Below are 14918 nucleotides of genomic sequence, written 5' to 3' on the forward strand. Positions count from 1 at the left end.
CGTGGGCAGCTCCCTGGCTGGTGTCCTCGTGCTGCAGGTTCTGGAGATAGCTCATCGTGCTGAGACTTAACCCCTTACGCCACCAGGGAGGCCCAGGTTTCTTTTTATTATTCTAGCCCACGACAGCGACAGCTCATGTCATCTAACTAGCAAATCCTGTGAGTGTTTGTCCTCTAACATTTGGGTGTTAGTGTCCGGATCAGTGCTGACAAGAATCTGTGTTTGAAAAGATCCGGCGTGGAAGGCGGCCTGTCTCATGCCATGGCCGCGTGTGCACATGTGCAAGCGTGGTGTGCATGTGCGTGTTAAATACTCAGCTCTCCGGCAAAGTTCAGTTTGCTGCTTTTCCTCTTCTCCGCTCCTCTCATTTGCCATGTCAAAGAAGCCTGTGCTGAGGGCTGTTTTTTTCCTGGGGAGGAAGAGAGGAGACAAGAGGCGCTGACCGGCCTGACGCTCAGACGCCACCATCCGGGGGAGGGGGATGGGCAGGGGGCAGAGGGACACTCCCTGGGGGGCACCCACGGAGAGCCTGCGGGAGGTGGGCGGGCGCACCGAGGAGGCCAGGCACCCAAGGGCTGAAGGCTCGAGCGCCCACATTTTAATTGACGTCCACGACCTGCTGTGACTCAGCAGAGAGAATCAGCCTCACGCCCGCTGCGTTTTGGGAGTAATGAACCCAGCGACTTGGATGAAGTAGTGATTACGGGCAACGCTAGAGAAGAGGAAATCCCAAGAACGGGGAGAACGGGGTGACAGGGCGCGGCCAGGGAGCACAGCGGAGCGACCCCCTCACGCCGGCCTGGGGACGCGTCCCGGGCCTGTGTCCGAGCCGCCTGTGACGGGCGGTGTGCCGGGCGTGAGCACGAGGCCGGCGCTGACCCTGTCTCCTCTGCTGTCCAGAGCTCCAGCTGTGGCGGCGACGCCAGCTTCTCCACTGTGCCGCCCGGAGAGGACTCGTGGGTTGGTCCCGTTTGGCCCTTCGCGCCCCCGGGAGCTGCAGGTTTTGTGCCGCTTCAGCTGCTCGCAGTGGGGCTGCTGGACGGCCGTCCTTTGGGGAGAGGCTGCTTTCGAGCATGGATTACAGCCTTGATCTAACTCAGACACCCCCCCCCACCCCACCCCGCTGTCCCGCCATCCACGTGCGTCCACGCAAGGGGTGTGAGTGAGGTTCTGGCGCCTGCAGAGGAGCGACGTCCGCAGCCCGTGTGGCGCCAGGACCAACCATGGGGCTGAGGGGGATTCCGAAAGCCTTAAAACTCCTTCCTGAAAACAGAATGGCTCTATAGCTGATGAGGGACCCTGTGACAGTTCTTGGGGGAAGGACTGGACTTGAAAGTCAAATCCAATCCAAACTCACATGTCTACACAGCAAGATCCCTTCCTCTGCTGATAACGGGCCCGTCCTGACAGGCAGAGACTGGGTCGGTTAGGACCCTCACGTGCGTCCCAGCAAGTTCTCACTCAGCAAACACTCAGAGCTCAGGTGGGACGTTACCTGGGTAAGCAGGTGATCTGGGACAGCACTGTGGATGCAGGACAGTGATGGCCTCTGCCCTCTGGCCTCGCTGTGGCTGGCACTGCCTGTGGGTTAGACACGAGGAAGCGTCTCCGCATCCACCGAGCGTTCCACCTGCCAGTGCCCAGGCCAGAGACGGGCACAGCGTGGGAGCCTGTGGGCTGGGGCATGTGTCCAGGCCTGCCTGCCCTGCTGTCCAGCCCCAGAGCCTGACGCCTTCTCAGGAGCCCCTCCCTTGGGAAAGCGTTTACCCCAGAAGTGCTGTGTGGACGGTCTCAGGATTCGCCACCAAGTCCCGCAGCCCTGGGAACCCTCAGGCAGGTTCTCGCCTGGAGGCCCGGAGTGGTGCCAGGGCAGCGTTTCACTCCCTGGAGGACACCGAGTTTCCTCCAGTCCTTGGTTCCGAGTTTTCTGCACCAAACCGTAAACATTAGAACTCAGACTGCAAAGCCCCCTAGGCCCCCCGCCTTGCCGTCTGCTGCTCTGGGCCCATTCCGCTCTCGGCCCGTTCCGCTCTCGGCTGGTTCCGCTCTCGGCTTGTTCTGTTCTCCCCGCCTGGTTCTGCTCTCCGCGGTTCCGCCCCAGCGTGTGGCCTTCTCGTTACCTGCCTGACTCCTTGTCCCTCCCCCCGCCCCCCCCGCCCCCCACCCATGCCTGCACGGCCTGGAGCATCGTCCTCTGCGTGGTGTGAGTCAAGGTGCCTGGGCCCTGGCGTAGGGAGCACAGCGAGCCCCCCCCCCTTCTCTCTGATTCCAGGGCCTCCCCTGCTGCGACCTCAGCGCCTCCAGAAGCAGCCTGGCTCCCAGGCCCCTGTCTGCCCTGAGTGGAAACTGGGTCTGTGCCCCCACAGCCTCCTGCCTGCATGCGCCTGGGCTGCTGCCCCACTGTGTGCGCCACCCCCCCCCCCACGAAGCATGCGGTGGGGCCCAGTTGGTGGCTCAGCTGGTCTGAACACCCGGTTAGACTTCTCCCAGCCTTCTGGAAAGTACCAAAATAATTAAGGCCCTTATATGGGAAATAGGGACTCTGGGGCGGGGGAGCGACCCAATGTATATTTTCCAAAGCTCAAGTCCAAAAATATTGGTCTCTCGGGTCTCTCCTCCTCTTCCTGCAATTGTTCCCCAATTGGGGTTTCATTTGTGTTTTTTAAAAATATTTTTTCTTGCAAATGTGTCCAGGAAGCAATTTGGAAGGCTGTTGTACAAAACTAACCTGACCCCCCATCTTTGGAAAGTGGGGCGGGCAGCTTGTTTCTTTGGCTGGGCTTCCGTCTGTTTCCTGTTTCCTTGAGGCGGGTCCTGCCGGCGCGGGGCCTCCCAGCCCGGTCCACCCTCCCTGGGGGGGCGGGCGGCGCAGAGCTCTGGGCGGATACCGCGTCACCCCCGCGTGCTCTTCCCCCGCCCCACGCGGTCCCCTCTGCGAGCACCGACACCCCCACCTGCTCTCCTCCCCTGGGCCTTGGGTTGCTGCTCGGCTGCGTGTGGCTTGCGTCAGCCGCACCACCGTCCTGCTCGCCCCCAGCCCTTCTCCCGGGAGTCCCTGAAGAGAAATGACTAGAAGGTTGTCCCGCCTCAGGGGTGCTGGGGAGGTTTGAAAAGTCCGGGATCCTCCTGCGCTGGGCCTCCTCGTGCATCTGGACACGCACTGGGGTGTCCACCTGCGTCCCCCGCTCCGCCCGCATCCCCCCTCCGCGGGTGGTGGCTTGGCTCTCGCAAACCCTGCCGTGACGTCACCTGGTCACTGTTAGCCGCTGCTGTTCTCCAAACTCTAACAACCTGCCGCTCGCGTTGTCCGGCCGCCCTCGTCTGGACAGCCGGCCGGTGGGGAGCCACGGGTGCCTGTCCCCTGCCCCACGGGCACGCCCCCCCCCCGGCTGCCCTGCCCCCAGTGCGCGCGGCGGTGGCCCTGGACGGAGGGGCCGCCCCGTCAATCCCCTGGACCCTCCGGCAGCTGCGGGACTGAGGCTGTCTCCGGGAGGACATGTGTCTGCCGGGATTGTGAGGCAGAAACGGGGCAGAGGCCACCTACCTGCCGGCAGGAAGCAGATAAGCCGTGGCTCTGATCACCCGAACGGGCAGCGCTCGGCTGCCATGTATTCCTCGGGAAGTGTCTAGCTTTCAGCAGGAGGCACTTGCGCCTGGCGAGAAGTAGATGCGAGGGTGGTGCTGTGTTGACAGATGCTTCCTGGACGCCCCTCGGCTCGCACGCCGATGGCTTAGGTCACCCGCTGGCAGGCGCCTGTGTGCTCACGGGAAGTCGGGGCCCTGGGGGTGAGCACCCTCCGTGGCGCCGTGGCCCGTCCCCCGTGAGCACTCACACAGGCTCCCCGTGGTCAGCGGACAGTCTGTTTCCTAGGCAGCAGGTTTGGAAGAATCTTAAATCCTGACCGTGATCACGCTTCCCAAAGCGGCGGCCTGGCCGTGGCCTCACCGGGCAGGAGGCACCGTGGCCGCACCAGGGTGCGGAGCACCTGCTCTCTGTGAGGCTGGGTCAAAGCTCTGCGTGCACGTGGAAATGCACGCAGAAAATAGACGTGAGAATTGATTGGGGTCCGCACAGCCGGGGCTGGCAGCGCTGGCTCCCCACCTGGCCCAGCTCTCCGCAAGGGGCTCCCTGAACGCGGCCGGCCTGGCGCTCCGGGTCTTGCCTGCTTGCCGTCCCGCAGAGCTGACTCCGCCGTGTTCCAGTTGGGACAGGGAGCAGGTCGGTTGCCCGCGGGGGGAGGGGGAGACGCAGGCCACGGCCCCAGGGTGTCCGCCCGGCACAGCCCCGCCCTGAGAGAGAAGGGACCGGAGTCCTGGGATGGATGCGTCCTGTCTCCCCCTGGAATCGGGCCGTGGACACGGACCCAGGAGGCCTCGGGCGTTGGCTGGTGTTCCCGCCGGCGGCGTGTTCAGACCCGCCCAGAGTCCGGGCACTTTCCCTGCAATGCACTGGCCTCCCGGCCCGTGGCCTCGGATCCAAAGGAGGAAAAGGGGAACGTGCCAGCCCTCACACTAGCCGCACCTCTGGCTACTCGAGAGGGTGAACAAATTTGAAGCCTCTGGGCCTCACACACGAGTCCCCTCCAGGCCTGACGCCACGGGACACCTGTGCAGGTGAACGCGTGTGGGACGAGCAAGCCCAGGTGCCGCGGACCAGCACAGCAGTGAACGATGAGGCCGTCTCAGGGTTGAGAGACTGCGCAGGGTGGTCAGGGATTCGGTGAAAGAAATGACACACAGACACACTTCAAGAGTGAAAATCTGAGTGTAATTTTATTTGAGTTGGTGACCAGTATATATATGTTTTCTAAAAGCATAGGAATGGCGAGCATCAGTGAAGAAATCAGCTTGCTTATAGGTTTAGCTTATCAGTGACAGGGCAGTGATTTACATCTGGACCCAGGCGCAGTCCTAAGTAGTTAGGCTATTAATTTTTCTTTTTGTTTTATATGATTACCTTTTGTTTTAACTACTCACTATTACTATTAACACGGGTGAATTTTACTTTTCACAATGTAATATTTTTATCATTTAGATTAATACAAACTAGGCTAAGTATACAACGGAGAAATTATTAGGCTAGCAGTTCTATTAATACACAGAGTTTAGTAACGTTTCATTTGAATCAGCCTAGTTATTAGATTTCGTATGTTCTTTTTTAATCGGCAAACCAATGACCTTTTAAACAGAGAAAGAGAAAAGATTTTAGAGAGACAGTTGTATTAGAATAAAGTTTGTGGGTCTAGAGAAGGTGAGATAAGTTTCCGTGGGGACAGCATTCCTGTAGTGGCTCCTGGTGGTCGTTATCTTTCAACAGTCTTATCTATGTCTTCAGGCGGTTTTTGCTGTTCTCCTCCTGCGCGCTGGTTGCCCAGCCGGACCTAGGGATTCCTAGAGGTCACTGCAGGAGGAGGTGCAGCAGGTATATCTTCAGGGGGTTTTGCTGTTCTCCCCCTGCACGCTGGTTGCCCAGCCGGACCTAGGGACCGTGGCGCAAGCCATTAGCCCTAAGGGTCACTGCAGGGGGAGGTGCAGCACCCAGGCGTGATGAGCGGCCAGGGTAGACAGGAGACGGCACAGGCCGGGCACAGGGGCACGCTGACCGGTCAGCCCCTCACGGCCGCGGGAGGCGCTCCCTGCCCCCGGCTGCCGCGGCGCCCACCCCACACAAGGTGCAGCCGTTGACTGAGAAGCTCTGGGATGGCTTCCTAAGGCTGCCCTCGCAGCTGGCTGGCTGCCGTTCTCTCACTGAGTAGCCCAACCCACGCCACGCCTGTCTCCGCGGTCACACGCGTGTTCAGAGGTTCCGCCCTTCCGCCAGCCCTGCCGTTGTCCGTAGCGTGGGCTTCACGGATGCTCAAGTGCTTGATTGCCAGGGCGTTTGTTCTCATCCGCATCCGAGCACACGCCCGTTGGTTGCACGGTGCACACCTGGCTCTAGTGGCGGCCACGGCACCACCTGTCTTCCCGGTTTGCTCGCACCCCCGTGGGCCGCGCAGGGGCCCTGACTGCGCGTGGTGGTGAAGATGCAGCCGAATGATTTACTTTGGCCGGACGCGAGCAAGCCAGCTCCCTAAGAGGCGGCGCGGCCCCCAGCACCGGGTGGCTTGCTGGTGATTTAACTTGGACAGATTGAACCTGGCGTACGATCCTGGAGAGACCCTGGGTACAGCTCTGCATGGGCAGCCCCCCAGTGGCTGCGTGGGAGGCCCCCCCAGTGGGTGCCGTGGCCGCCACTAGAGCCAGGTGTGCACCGTGCAACCAACGGGCGTGTGCTCAGATGTGGATGAGAACAAATGCTCTGGCAATCAAGCACTTGAGCATCCGTGAAGGCCACGCTACGGACAACGGCAGGGCTGGTGGGTGAGCGGAACCTCTGAACACGCGTGTGACCGCGGAGACAGGCGTGGCGTGGGCTGGGCTACTCTCGCCTTCAGGGATGAGGCCACTGGCAGATCCATCCCCCGGTTAGCTGGCGGGAGCCGGGGTGCCAGCCTGCCCTCAGGCCCGGAACAGGGCAGCCCCCGGCTCCCGCCCTGGGACGCTGCCCAGGTGCTGCGCTGCGGGTCCACGCTGACCCCTGGACAGCTGCCCGGGACAGTCCCGGCCCCACCGCAGAAACTTGTGACTGGCAAACGATAAAGCAGGGTGCAGCGAGGTTGCTCCCCTGCCCTGCAGCCTTGCCGTGGTGAGCCGCGAGCATCAATGAGGGGCCAGAGACCCAAGCGCTGATGCTGGCAGACAAGAAAACTGGGGACACACTTGCCCTGTGCGAGGCGTGCTCACCTCCAACCACAGCTCGACCGCTGCCCTGGCTCCTGACCAGGAGAGACGAGGCCTGACCGGCCGAGCCGCGCTGGCTTGAGGGCACAGGGGGCACCTGGCAGGCGGGACCCCTGGAGCAACCGTCTCGGGTGCCAGGGCCGGGGGCATGGGGTGCTGTGGGCCCATCCGCACCTCTGCCAGGCTGTGAGTGACATGGAACGCAGTTGCCTTTATCTGCTTGTCAGTGGCCCAACTGCAGGGTCTCTGTGCCCCGATGCTGAACGGTCATGCTGGAGGCCAGGCACGTCAGTGTGGCCATCCGCAGCGACCCCCCGCGGCAGGGGCTTGGGCGGGGAGGTTCTCAGGAGAGGGTGCGGGTGGGCAGTGCTGGCCCTAGGCCTTGGAGTGCTCAGCAGGGGACTGAGTAGCTACAGATCCCGCCCTCAGGGGCTCAGGGGATGACCTCTGCTGGCCACTCAGGTGAGACCAGCTCCCCCGAGGGCTGGCCCCTGGGGTGCTGCCTCGGGGTCTCCTGGCCCTCGAGCCCAGGTGGAGGTGCTGAGGGCTGTGTCCTGAGCAGGGGCGACTCCCCCAGCCCCCGCCCACCCTGCTAGGCAGGAAAGTCAGAATTTTTTTTTAAAAATCTAAAAAAAATCTGGGGCTGGAGCACATGGCAGCGTTAACCTCAACCAGGAAGATGTGCTTCCGGATGAAGCAGCTGAGGGCGCTTCTCTTTACCGGGAGAGAGGCGAGAGCAGCCGCGCCGGCACGGGCAGCAGCCAGGCGGAGGGCAGGTGACGCACCCAGACAGACTAGACGGGCGTGAGCGCCCGCAGCTCCGTCCTCTGGCTCGGAGAGCGCAGGGGAGAGTCCCGACCCCGCGGCCCCTGCCGGGAGACCCGTGTCCCTCTCGGGGTGTCTCCACGTGGAGGGGGTATGCGCCGTGGCGGGGCACCAGGCACCCGGGACCAGGCTCGCGCCACCCTCCCGCACCAACGCTGTGTTCTCTGGCTGCTGGGCCCTTCTCTGTCCGCGGGCCTGCTGGGGCTCACCCCGTGCTGGGCGCGTCCTCGCTGTACCCTGCTGACCTGTCCTCTCTCTCTGTCTGCGTGTCCGGCGGCGGCTGTGTGGACAGCCCTCGGAGCACGGCGGCCACCTCAACTCCAGCTCCCGGGCCTCCTCCAGGGCCAGCTCGGCACGGGCCAGCCCCGTGGTAAGTGCCTTCCTCTCTGCACGCCAGCTCCCCTCCCGCCTGCTCCCCTCCCGCCTGCTCCCCTCCTGCCTGCTCCCCTGCCTGCTCCTGCCCTTCCTTGTCTGTCTCTGTCCCGTACAGCAGCCCCGGAGCTGGGGAGCGCCTGGGCACCCTTCATTCAGGCCCAAGTGGAAATAACTGGGGGAATGCCCCATTTTAGAGTCTCAGAATCGCCTAGATCCTTTGCTTGTGGCCCTGGGGAAGCCCTGGGGTTCTGGGGGGACTTGCATGTGCACGTCGGAGGAGTGGCCACAGCCCTGGTGTGTTGCTGCCTGAGCCAGTGGGGGGCTGAGTCTGGTGTTACTGGTGCCAGTGAGTGCAGTGGGGCCCGGCCACGTCCCACAGCCCCATGTCCAGCTCTGCCCCCCGTTCCTGTGCCCGTCCCCCAAGCTGTGGGCGTCACTCAGCGTGCAGGGGCTCCCCGGCTCTCCTGCCTGCCCGGGGCCTGCTCTTGTGCATTTTCCCAGGACCTTGGAGTGTCCGAGCTTCGCCGCCTCTGTGGGGCCCTGCGCATTCAGGACTGTTTGTTGGGGGACATTTGTGAGTGGGGCGGACGGCATATGGTCGGGGCGGGAGGGACGCTGAGCTGTCGGGCCAGCCGCCTCCTGGTGACCCCAGCGGAGGAGGGACGTGCGCCGCCGCCTCGGGGGAGGCTGGCCTCTAGCGCCACCCGCACGGCCGGGCGTTTCACGCTGCTCCTGGCCTCCGCCTCACAGGCACGCCGGTGCCGGCCATCCGGGTTACGCGTGAGATGCTGTCTTACTGCTTTGGGGCGTCAGACCAAGTGCGGGGCTTGGGGACGCCAACAAAGGGACCCGGGTTCTGAGCGCGAGCCGAGGGGGTGCCCCCCACCCCCACCTGCTGCCCGGACTGCACAGCCCGCGTCCAGCCCGCTCCCCCCACTTGTCCTGCTGTTCCCCTCGCGGTGGAGGTGTTCCTCACGATGCCCACAGGAAGTGGCCGAAGCGAGTGTGAGAGTGGGGAGCCTGTCTCTTTGGAAATGGAGACCCCCCCCACTGTGTTAGCCGCAGACTGGCCTCTGCCCTCAGCGCCCTTTGAGCCCCCGCCCCCCGCACCCGCAGCAGAGGAATGGGGTCCCAGCCCCAAGGGCTCAGGGGCAGAATGGGGGCACCCGGAATGCCGGGGCCACTGGATCCTGAGAGGGAGGCCCCACCCCGACCCGCCCAGCAGGGCCAGCCCGGGGTGACGGGCAGTGCTGTCGGAATCCCTGCTGCCTGAGATCAGCCCTGGGCCCCAGGGCCAGCCGTGCCCCCCGGGGTGCGCCCCCGCCTGGCTGCCCACAGCCTCTGGGAGACCCGGCCGACCCGGGACAGCACTTTCCACACTCCCTGCAGGGCAGAGCGTTCTTCCTTATGGCTCGGGTTTGGGGGGAAGATGGAAGTGTCCCCAGTTCACAGGAGGCTCCGCGTGACTTCCGGGCACCCCGTGCTCGGCCCGGGGGCTCGAGGACGCGTGGGACTTACATCCTGTGATTATTCGTTGCTGTTAAGCATCTCCTTGGGGGTTGTCAAGCACCGTGATGCCATCCCAGGGTGCAGGACAGAGACCCTCGTCCGCGCCAGCGCGGACTCCTTCGCCCAGAGGGGCTCAGGAGATAATATGAGCGGGAAGGGGGTGGAAAGGGGCCCAGGGGCCCAGTCGTGGTGGCGAGAGTGGGCCCTTGTAACTGGGGCCCTGGTGGCATCTGTGCTGAGGCCCAAGCCCCGTCCCGAGGCTGGGCACCCCCCACTCTGTCTCTCCAGCCCGTCGTGGGGACAGCCCTGGCAGCAGCTCCGGGCCCCTCCGAGGCCGAGGCTCCCTCCCTTCTGCTCCGAGGCGCTGGCGGGAGACCCGCCCCAGCTGGCCAGCGCCGCTGCCGAGTTCTGCGCAGGCCGGGCGTGCGGCTCTGAGGGTGGCAGGCCAGCGGGACGGCTACTTCCCGGCGATGGCCCGTCCTCTCCTGAGTCAGCACTCACCCAGAGGCCGTGGATCCCCACGTGGTTGGCGCCCTGAGCGAAGGGCAGCATCCCAGGCGGGTGGGCCTGCTGGCCTCCGCCCCCCAGGTGTCTCTCTCAGGTGGGGGGCCTCAGAGCTGAGGGCGCCTCTGTGGGTGGTGCCCGGAACCGCAGGGACGTCTACGTTGCCTGTGGGCGAGTCCTTGGGGACAGGCTGCAGTGTCTGAGCAAGCAGAGGCCACAGAGCCTGAAGGCTGAGCTGAGCTGACCACTTTGTGCTCCCCCAAACTCCAGTCCTCTCCCCTCCCATGGCATCTGCCCATCAGATTTCCGAGTCTTGGGAACTCCCACCGTTGGGAGGGATTGGGCGTTTGCACCGGGGCCTTGTAGGCCAGCAGGAGGGCCTGGGGGAGAGTTGGAGCGGGAAGCTGTGTCCAGGCCCAGTCCTGCCCCGCCCGGCCCCTCTCAGCATGCAAAGGAGTGGGAGGGGGCAGCTGTGAAACCTGAGTGGACTGTCTCCTTCCTGCCTGGGGACACCTGACCCGTCACATCAGCTTCTCCAGCGTCACCTGGAAAGCCGGGCTAACCCACCTTGAGAACCAGTAACAAGTCGGGCGTCGGCGCTTGCTTCTCTCGGGTGGAGCCGTCGGGTGCCGGAGCCGGTGTCACCTGTCCTGGTGAATCATCGGGAATGTGGTGCCGGGTAGCGGGAGTGCCGGGGGCCTAGGGCTCCCCGCAGGCCCTGCAGACACCCCCCCTGGGTGCGGAAGGACGGCCAGTGCCCGGGCGGGAGGAGGAGAGGTGCTCCAGAGCAAAAGGGACCAGCGTGACTGAAACAAAAGCCTGTTGCGTGGACGGCGGGACCCTCACCCAGGCCTGCAGATCGGAACACGGGGGGCCCCGCCCCATCTACGAGGAACCTGCACTGTTACCCCCTCAGCTCTCTGCCAGGAGTCCAGGGTTGTCCTCTTGGGGAAGGCAGGGTCACCCCTCGTTCAGCGGTGTTTGGGGTGCGTCCCGGGCTGGAGTGGCAGACCACGTGCTGCACCTGCCCGCACAGGCATGGGCACGGGAGACGGCGCCCAGGGAGGGCGCAGGTGTCCCCGGAACTCAGCCGAGGGCTCCCGGCAGCTCCGAGAGGTTGGAATGGTGTTCGACAGGCAGTTCACCCAGCAGCACCCCGCCGGGACCGTCCTGGCCTCGGGATCCCGCCGGGAACCGGCTGGGAACCGGCGAGGCTCCTGGCCTCTAGCCCCGCAGGGCATCGGGCTGGGGCCGTGTGTTCAGAGGGCTCGAGCGAGCCGGGGCCTGCCTGAGCCAGGCTGACGCCCGCTCCCGATGCCCACCGTGTGAGGAGGCCGGGCCCGGGCCAGGCGGGTCTGGGATTACGAACACAAGACGGGGACTGTCATCCGGGAAACTGTAGAGGTTCCAGCATGTCAGGCCGAAGTCTCTGCCACGGTCGGCTCCGCCCTGTTTGTGTTTGAAGGAAAGTCCCCCAGGCTGCGCGGCCCTCCGCTGTTTCTGAGAGGACAAGCCCCTGCCCCCGGCCGGGGTCCCCGCGTGCCCAGGTCCCGCTGCCCCTGGGAGGCGCCCGGCTGCCGGCACGGAGCAGCAGCGCGGGCCTCGCGGGCGCCTGGCCAGGCCGAGCCGGGACGGCCGGGAGCTCGGAGCAAGTGGGCTGTGTCGTCGTAGGCGTTTGTTTCTGAAAGAAAGCTTTGCAGAATCTGAAATTGCAGAGACGTTTTGGCAGTGCCTGTTGCTCGAAAGTTGTCAAGATGTCTGTGTGTTTTCTCGGTGTGATCCTGAGATGAGGAGGCGCGTCAAGGGCCCTGCTGGCCGGCCCCAGGTTTCCCTGTTGCCCCAGCATGTCCGGTGTTGCTCAGACAGCGGGAAGAACCAGACCGTGGGCGCTGCCCCCTCCTGGGAGGAGGGACGGGAGCACGGCGTTGCTTCCAGGTGCCGTGGTGAGCGGGGGAGTCCCGGAGCACAAGCACCCTGGGCCCCCCACCCGCATCCCCCGCCCCCACGGTGGCTTCACCCCCCGGGCGTCCCCCCAGTTGACAACCCTTTCTCCTGCCCTGCTGCGTCCTGTGTTTCTGGAGATCGGGAGCTGTGGTGCGTCACCCTGAGGCCCAGCGCGCCTGCGAGCCGTCCCCTGGGGCAGGGTGGGGGCGCTCCCCCAGCAGGTGCCGCCGCCCTCTAGCAGGAGGTCGCGGCCCTGCGGCAGCCTGGGCCCCTCTGCACCCCGGACTTGCTGTTGGAGGTGAGGAGAGAACCGGGGCGCTTACCCCGACGCCCCCTCACGCCGAGACAGCGCGGGTCTCGCTGGCTGCAGCCTTGGCCAGGAGCCGACTTTCCCTTGCGTCGGGCGTGGTCTTTAATTAAAAATTATCCTCAGTCTTCGCCTTCCCATCCCCTGCGTGTTTCGGGGCAAAGGTGCTTTTTATGACCATTTTGAAAGGCCCCGCGGCTCCAGCGTCAGGCGAGGCGGCGCAGAGCGAGCTGTGTTAGCGCAGCCCCAAGCCCCAGGTTTTTTGGTCCGTTTGTGTTTTTTCTCGTCTTTCTTGAAAAAAAAAGACAAACGACGTGGCTTCTCCCTGGGGGGCGCCCCCGGTCTCTGGACTTGCTCTCTCTACGCGACAGCGACCGGCTGGGAGGTGCCGTTGCCCGAGGAGCGGCCAGCGCAGCGCTGGGCCCTGGGTCCGGGCGTCGCCTCCCCCACAGCCGCCCTCTGGCCCGCCCCGGGGTGTCTGTCCTGCAGACGCGCTGTTCCGGGGCGGAGGCCGGGGTGCGGGAGGGCGGGTGAGGGGACGCTCCAGGGCCAGACAGCTTTCCCTCGTCGCGGGGCGCCAGCCGCGAGTCCCAGGGCCCAGCCCCGCGTCCTGGACCAAGCTGACCGGCGCTGGGCCTGCCCACCTCCTGGGGTCCCCCGGCATCTCATCGAGGACTGCATGACGCACGGCGGGTTTTCCCAGGGGTCTGGAAACAGCCGAGCACAGGGTTTTCTGACCTCCGTGACCTTCCCGAGGGCCACGGGAAGGAGCCATCCGTGGAGAGCGAGTCCGCCTTGCGTGGAATCTGAGCAGCGCCGGCCTCGGCCCCGCCCCTCGGCGCCCCCACAACACGGTCGGCATCTCCCTGGGCCGAGGCCGGTGCCCGCCTGGGAGGCCCCCTTGAGAGAGAGGGAGAAGCGAGGGCCACAGGCACATCCAAAAGCTGAATTCTTGGGGTCCCACTTGTCACTTGGCCGGGTCTCCTGTGCGTCACCCCACCAGCCCCTGCTGGGACCCGCCCCAGGATTTCATGGGGGCTCAGCCGCTCGGGGTGGGGACGGGCGCCCCGGCTCCACTCCTCTCACTCTGCAGCCAGGTTTACTGACGTGGAGATGAAAACTCTGGTGGCGTCTCGCGACTCCGAGCCAGGCCTGACCCCCCCTTACCATGCAGGTTTGGGGGTACCCACCTGCAGAGCTCTGGAGATCCATAAGCTATTGAATTCAGGGCATAGGCCGCCCGGTCAGGGAGCCGTGGGCCGCGTCCCCTCGGCTAGATGTCGCGGCCCCGGGGCACCTCCGAGCCAGGCCACGCACATGTCTGCGCCCCCAGCGTGGCTAGTGTCCATGTTGGTCTCGTCCCCGTGTCCAGGTGCCCGTTTAGTGTTTCTAAGTGTCTCACACTCGGCCATCTTACTGCACAGGTGGAAGAGAGACCGGAGAAGGATTTCACCGAGAAGGTAAGGGTTCTCTGTCGGGCCCAACGCGGTTCTAAGCCTAGTGGGTCCCGGAGCTATGGCCGGCACTAACGAGAAAACACGCCCCAGCCTTTATCGGGGGCGCTGCAGCCGGCGTCGCCCCTTCAGAGGGCTCCTGGGGGTCCCCCCTGCAGCCCAGGGGAGGGGCTGGAGACGGGCTGACCCGGGAGCTGACAGCCGACCCGGGCAAACTCTAAAGCGTCCCTGAGGCCCCTCAGAGTGCTCCCTCCTAGCCCCCCGCCAGGGAGGAGCACCCCGCTGGAGATGGAGTCGGGGTAGAGGCGCCCAGTGCTGGGCCCAGGGGCGACTTCAGTGTCTAACGTCACCTTTGGCCTCGCGACCACTCTAGGGGCCTCGGAGCCTGCCAGGCTTGTCCGCCGCCGCCCTGGCCTCACTGGGTGGCACGTCCTCCCGGAGGGGCAGCGGCGACACCTCCCTCTCCGTGGACACCGAGGCGTCCCTCCGAGAGATGAAGGTAAGGCCCGGCCCACCGCTCTGCACATCAGCCTCGTTTAGACCAGGCGGCTGGTGACGGCCCCGACACTTCTCCCCTGTGCCACCCCCCCACCTCCCCCACATGCGGACCCGGCTCAAGTAAGGTCTCCGTGGGGCTGGGCAGGCCTGTGCCCTCTGCCCCCAGCACCCCCGCGGCCCCGCACCCAGCTCGCAGAGACGGTCGAGAATTTGGGAAGGGGTGGAGCAGCCTGTCACTTGCAGTCCCCAGCCGCATCCCAGCCCTCCGCGCAGCGTGCCCCGTCCTGCTGGCGGTGCACCTCGTCACTGCCCCGAGTGGTCTTGAGTCCCTGGGGGAAGAGGGCCTCACACCCAGTGTGGGGCGAGCACCACAGTTTCCAGGGGCCAGTGCGGCCTGGGAGCTAGAGTCAAGGCCAGGCCTGACCTCTCTGCAAGAGCTTTCTGGCGCGAGAGCTGGTAGCCGGGAACTGGCTGCAGGCACGTCTGACCCTCAGCAGGGCAGCCATAGGGACCTGGCTCCCCTGAAGGGGCCCCCACCTCCGTGCCGTCTAAGAACAGGGGCGCTGTCCCAGGCGCCGCGGCATGTGTGAGGCTGCTGCGCTCAGGGCTGGGAGAGGCGTTTGCTCAGTAGACACCATCGAGGTCAGGGTGACTTCGGGGGCCACCCCCACCCCAAGTGTGGTGACGCACCTGACAGGCAGGCGGGGCCTGGAGCCTGC

The 14918-nt window shown here is 65.0% G+C and overlaps 1 protein-coding gene across 1 annotated transcript in view; it reads left to right on the forward strand.

The window, feature by feature from the left end:
* Positions 1-14918, forward strand: part of LRRFIP1 (LRR binding FLII interacting protein 1) — a gene marked incomplete at its 3' end in the record, with an annotated part of 59444 nt that overhangs the window by 24561 nt on the left and 19965 nt on the right. Inside the window, exons 3-4 of the mRNA XM_084238468.1 lie at positions 13672-13707; positions 14075-14200. Of these exons, the coding sequence (XP_084094594.1) occupies positions 13672-13707; positions 14075-14200 (162 nt within the window). The remainder of the gene's footprint in view (positions 1-13671; positions 13708-14074; positions 14201-14918) is intronic.

Source organism: Talpa europaea (genome assembly GCF_964194135.1).
Source record: "Talpa europaea genome assembly, chromosome: 1".
NCBI lineage: Eukaryota > Metazoa > Chordata > Mammalia > Eulipotyphla > Talpidae > Talpa > Talpa europaea.